Source organism: Frankliniella occidentalis, unplaced genomic scaffold (genome assembly GCF_000697945.3).
Source record: "Frankliniella occidentalis isolate FOCC.00 unplaced genomic scaffold, Focc_3.1 Scaffold24, whole genome shotgun sequence".
Lineage (NCBI taxonomy): Eukaryota > Metazoa > Arthropoda > Insecta > Thysanoptera > Thripidae > Frankliniella > Frankliniella occidentalis.
The window spans coordinates 1,160,715-1,165,324 of record NW_026267154.1 but is presented as its reverse complement, the minus strand read 5'-3'; the positions used below and the strand labels follow the sequence as shown (position 1 = coordinate 1,165,324).

At 47.0% G+C, this 4,610-nt stretch overlaps 2 protein-coding genes across 4 annotated transcripts in view; one reads left to right on the top strand and one right to left on the bottom strand.

Moving 5' to 3' along the window:
- Positions 1–912: 912 nt before the first annotated feature.
- Positions 913–3,827, bottom strand: LOC113210217 (uncharacterized). Of its 2 annotated transcripts, none has more exons than XM_026428094.2 (3): positions 3,538–3,827; positions 3,120–3,179; positions 913–3,045 (listed from the first exon to the last, which is right to left on the bottom strand). In XM_026428094.2, the coding sequence occupies exons 1-3, from the start codon at positions 3,658–3,660 to the stop codon at positions 2,128–2,130; spliced, it is 1,101 nt and encodes a 366-aa protein (XP_026283879.1). In that variant the 5' UTR covers positions 3,661–3,827; the 3' UTR covers positions 913–2,127. The 2 variants fall into 2 exon arrangements, with proteins under 2 accessions (XP_026283879.1, XP_052121163.1); XM_052265203.1 differs by having other exon boundaries at positions 3,137–3,179.
- Positions 3,828–3,840: 13 nt separating this feature from the next.
- The window catches only part of LOC113210207 (uncharacterized), a 12,098-nt gene continuing 11,328 nt past the window's right edge, over positions 3,841–4,610 (top strand). The window contains exon 1 of one of the 2 annotated variants that reach the window (XM_052265205.1): positions 3,841–4,319. In XM_052265205.1, the coding sequence (XP_052121165.1) occupies positions 4,158–4,319 (162 nt within the window). In that variant the 5' untranslated portion in view covers positions 3,841–4,157. The remainder of the gene's footprint in view (positions 4,320–4,610) is intronic. The other variant, XM_052265204.1, reaches the window with a different exon arrangement.

Genomic DNA, 4,610 nt, shown 5'->3' with positions numbered 1-4,610 from the left:
GTAATTTTTCGAATTTTTCCATTTCTTTCTGGAAAATTCTCATTTGTTTTTCCGGAAAGATCTCGGACCTTAAAATCCCTACCTGACCCACCCACAGCGCGCCCAATAAATACGAAACCAACCATGGTCGCGCTAAACTTCGACCATTACGTGACCAGTCACATTGACGGCTCGTCTACACACAACATCAAAACGACTTGTAGTATCGAGCGCCCCCGAGCAGCCCGCCAAAGCCATGTCCGCGGGTCCGACGGGTTATCGCCGGTTGTGATTGTGGCTGCAGACGGACGGGTCGACATGCCGGGCGTTGCGGGTCGTACCAGAGCCCTGCCCCCCTGCCGCGCCTTTGTACCACGCCGTGGAGGTTCGGGGGAGGGAATTCCTTCCCATCACAGGCATGCGCCACTCTCTGAAACCACTGATGAAAAGTGAAAAGGGCGAAAGTCCAAACTTACGCCCTTCCCTTTTCATTGTTTTTCACCGGTGAAACGTCCAGAGCTCAGAGCTCCACCCTCCTCCGTCCTCGCCGCGGTTAGGCATTGAGGGGACTGCGACGTCCTGAGTGACACAGGAATGTCGGCCCCTAATTATGTTGACATCGTGAGCTCGGGCGCGGGGGGAGGGCGCGCAGGACCAGGAGGGGGGTCGCGGCAGCCCGAGGAGGTGGCCTCCAGGGGGGGCTGCTGGGGCCCCCGCAGACGTGGGTGGACGAGTGGGTGGTGCACTAGTGGGGCAGCAGCCGACCCAGGAGGTCCGCCGCGCCGGCCGGCTGCCCACCCACCCACCCACCCTCCCCGGGCGCAGGGCACGGCGCCTCCCCCCTGAGCTCATAGGGCTCAAGGGCCGTGCAGCCCGCGGCACCCACCGGAGCACAGCGACACATGCGTTTAAAAAAAAGAAGAAAAGCTTCAGTTTTGCTAAAAAAAAGGTTTTTTTTTAGTATATTTTTTTTGAAGATGCGGTCAAATAAAACAATAAGACAGGGACTTCAATGCAATACACAACATTTCCCCAAAAATGTAAAAAAAAATCACATAGGTTTTACAGAGAAGCTATCAATACAAAAAAGGAAACAAATTTTTCAGACAACTCTCACTCTGAAATTATATTTGAAGCTTTCCTCTCAAAAGCTGGGTTCTCATTTCCCATTCAAATTTACAAGTTTTACAATAAAACAAACAGAGCATCATAGAGATGAATAACATATTTTGTAGGTTGTGACAGCAATTATTTAGCACTAAAAACCAACTAAGAAGTTAAAGCCTGAAAATGAACCCACTGGGAGATAATATTCAGGAGGCTTCATTCTGTCTCATTTTAAACATATAAAGAGGGTTGTTCTACTGAAGCCACACATCCCTTCATACCTTAATCTAGGTCAGTCATACAAAACAAATATTTAAAAATTATGCGTTGACTTACAGCAATGGATAGGATCAAAAAAATCTTATTCACACATTTCTACTGTTATTTTAAATTTAAAAACTTTAACAAAAAAGAGCATTGGGACTAGACACAATTCAATACTGTACTGTACTTAAGTTGGATTTAATATTGTGCTTTGACGAAAAAAAACAAACTGATGTAGACAAACACACATAAAAAGGAGCTTTATGCCATGCACAGGCAAGAAAAGGTTAAATTAAACATAAAAGATGATTTTTACAGCACATTTCAGTTTTTGCATACTGACAAATGTAAATTACATTTCTTTCTTTGGATTTTTTAAATAGTTTGTACTGACTTCTGCCATAACAATAATGCACAAAGTCACTTAATATCAGTGGTATACAAACAGCAATCTATCATAAGGGGAATCTTAAACAATTATACAGTACCATAGATCAAGTTAAAAAGACAAATTAAAATTGATCAAATGATTGCATGTATCGTGATTTAAACTATCTACACTTCTAATGATGAAGTACCTACATTGACTAGGTAAATGTTTTGTATCCATAAATAATATTTTTGGAAGTAAGGTTCTAAAATGTAAGTAGATCACATCATATCACAAAACTAAAATGAATAAAAAGCACAGACATCACAGAATGAGCACAGAAATAAATATGATTATTTACACTTGATATATTTACAAAATGAACAGCAAACCCATATGGTTTAGATTTAGACTTCTTCATGAGATACTGAGCTGCTGTCTGAGTCAGACTCATGATTAGATCCTGTTGCAGCCTCAGCAGTAATAGTTGATGAAGGAAGGAGGGGAGCAGCACCTCGAGCAGCATGTGCCCTTTGGTGCATTGACTCTATTAGACTATCAATCTGAGTGCTGGAGAGCGAAGGACGAATGTGTCCAGCAGCCATCATTTGTTGGTAGCGGCTTAAATGATCAGAGACAGGCCCTGGGAATGGCCGGGAGGAATGAGACCGTCCAGCTCGCTGTGATTGAGTTGGAGCTGCACGGTCAGGAATATCATCATCAGTATCATCTTCATCATCTGGAATATCACGATTAAATTGTGCAATTGAGGACTGCATAGCAGCATCAATGTAGGCCCGACTAGTAGGTGAAACGCTTCCTGAGTTACTCTGCTGTCGACGGCTTGGTTGGTGGGTTGTGCTAATATATGCCAAACGCACAGGTTGCTGAGGCATGCCAGGGCGTGGTGCAGGGATGTGCGTGCCCACTATCATTCGCGCAGGTCGAGCTGCTGGACGTGTAGTGAGTATGGAGGGATCTCCAGGACTGGTTGTTGTGCTTTCACCTCCAACTCTATTTAGAGTAACAGTCACTGAGGATTCAGATGAAGATGAAGATTCAGAGGAATCATCTCCTGCCACAGGAGCAGATAGAGTAGAGATAACTGAAGATGTGGAAGCAAAGCCTCCGACTGCTACAGAAGCTGCAGCTGCAGCAGTGGCAGCAGCAGCCACGGCAGCGGCTGCTGCAGCAACATCAGGACTAGGGCTGAGATTATCATGGATGCGGAACATCCCGTTGTCATCATCCATATCATCGTCATCATCACTACTGGTAGTGTCATCCTCATCATCTCCCATGTCATCCAAGTCGTCATCATCAGCCTAAAATGAGACCAAGGTTAAATTAGAGGTAATTTACACGCTGTACCAAACATTAGAATAAAATTTCAACTTACGTCTTGATTTACTTTACCGATTGGTACAACATTGGCAAACATCTGACTCACATCATCTTTCTGAAAGGATAAATAAAAAGAATGAATAAATAACACAAATGTGGAAACAATGGAAAGAGCAAAAGTCACAGAAACAAGAGGAAATAAGGAGGCATAGTCGGGTTGACATAAAAAGCTATACATAACAGGAGGGTAGAAATCTTCCACCTGAGGTGGTAGTATTGCTCTAAAAAATACAACAATATTGAGGAACTAGAACAAAAGACGCTAACCTAACGATCAGAAACAAAAGTACGGGAGTCCAAAAATACAATGATGTGACCTCCTCAGAGCGACTTCAAGACGTATTACAGAATTTCCAATTAGTATACTTCACTATTGTTTGGTTAAAAGCTAGCAGAAAACTATGTTTACTTACCCACTCTCGCTGTTCTCGCTCAAGCTGGAGGATTTCGGCTTCTTCGTCAATGGGTGGGTCGAGCTCGCCCCAAAACGGACTCATCAGGTTCGGTCTCAAACTCGGAAATAGAGGAATCGACATGGTTCAATGCCAAATAGAAACGCGAAACAAGCCTCAATGGATAGGCGAGCGCCACAAAGGGCGTAAACTGTAAACACAAACAATAGCAAAGATGGCCGCTGCCCTGGCCTCACGCTCCAGTGGGACCAACCTCGCGCAACAAACCATTTTGCCAACCTCACGGAAAACAGCTAGCACGTCGATCAGCGGTCACGGAGATCACGTTCATCTCAACGACGGCCCGACGACAGCGATGAGACATTGAGGACGAGGACGCGGTACGCTAGCACGAGTACTCGCGGGGTGTCGTGCCATAACAGCGGCTGAGCGCGCGCGGTGGGCGGCTTTGCACTGGCCGGCCGCCGCGGAACACCTGTTTGGTTAGTTTTTCGCTCCGGTTTTTGCCTCACCCGGCTGAAAAGACACCCGTGTACCCGCGCAACCCGAATCACATTCGCCGCACTCGTGAGCTACTCACCACCCGCTCGGCCCCTCTAACGACGTGGGCTGTCATCATCATGGGCTCCGGACAGACCGGCGCGGCTTCGGGTGCAGCAGCAGCAGGCGCTCCAGCCACTGCACGCGGCGGCGGCGACGAGGAACTGGACCTGCTGGACGCGGTCGGCGGGGGCGTCGTCGCGAGTGCACAGCAGCTCGCACGCAGTCTGCTGGAGAAAGAGGTAGGCCTCTACTCGCCGCAGAAAGTTACCCCCCCCCCCCCGCCTTACCCCTCCCCACTCGTCCAAAGTGACAATGTCACATACACTTATGCACGGTGGTCTCCCATCCCTCGCCCTCAGCCTGTTGTGACCTGTTGTTGTAACATATCTGATGTCGGAACTGTCAGCGGTCGGCGTTGTTGCCGTTGTTGTCGTGATAGAAGGTACTATTCGAGGGGCGACATGGATGCTTCGAACCGAGGGGGTACTTCACTCCAAAGAAGTTAATTCCCCCTCCCCCTAAAAAAATAA

What these genes read in the sequence shown, in the direction of transcription:
- LOC113210217 (XM_026428094.2), bottom strand. Translation starts at nt 3,660, where the DNA reads ATGTCGATTCCTCTATTTCCGAGTTTGAGACCGAACCTGATGAGTCCG. An exon ending in AGCGAGAACAGCGAGAGTGG is followed by an intron (nt 3,180 to 3,537) that starts GTAAGTAAACAT and finishes TTATCCTTTCAG; the next exon opens with AAAGATGATGTGAGTCAGAT. An exon ending in TCGGTAAAGTAAATCAAGAC is followed by an intron (nt 3,046 to 3,119) that starts GTAAGTTGAAAT and finishes GTCTCATTTTAG; the next exon opens with GCTGATGATGACGACTTGGA.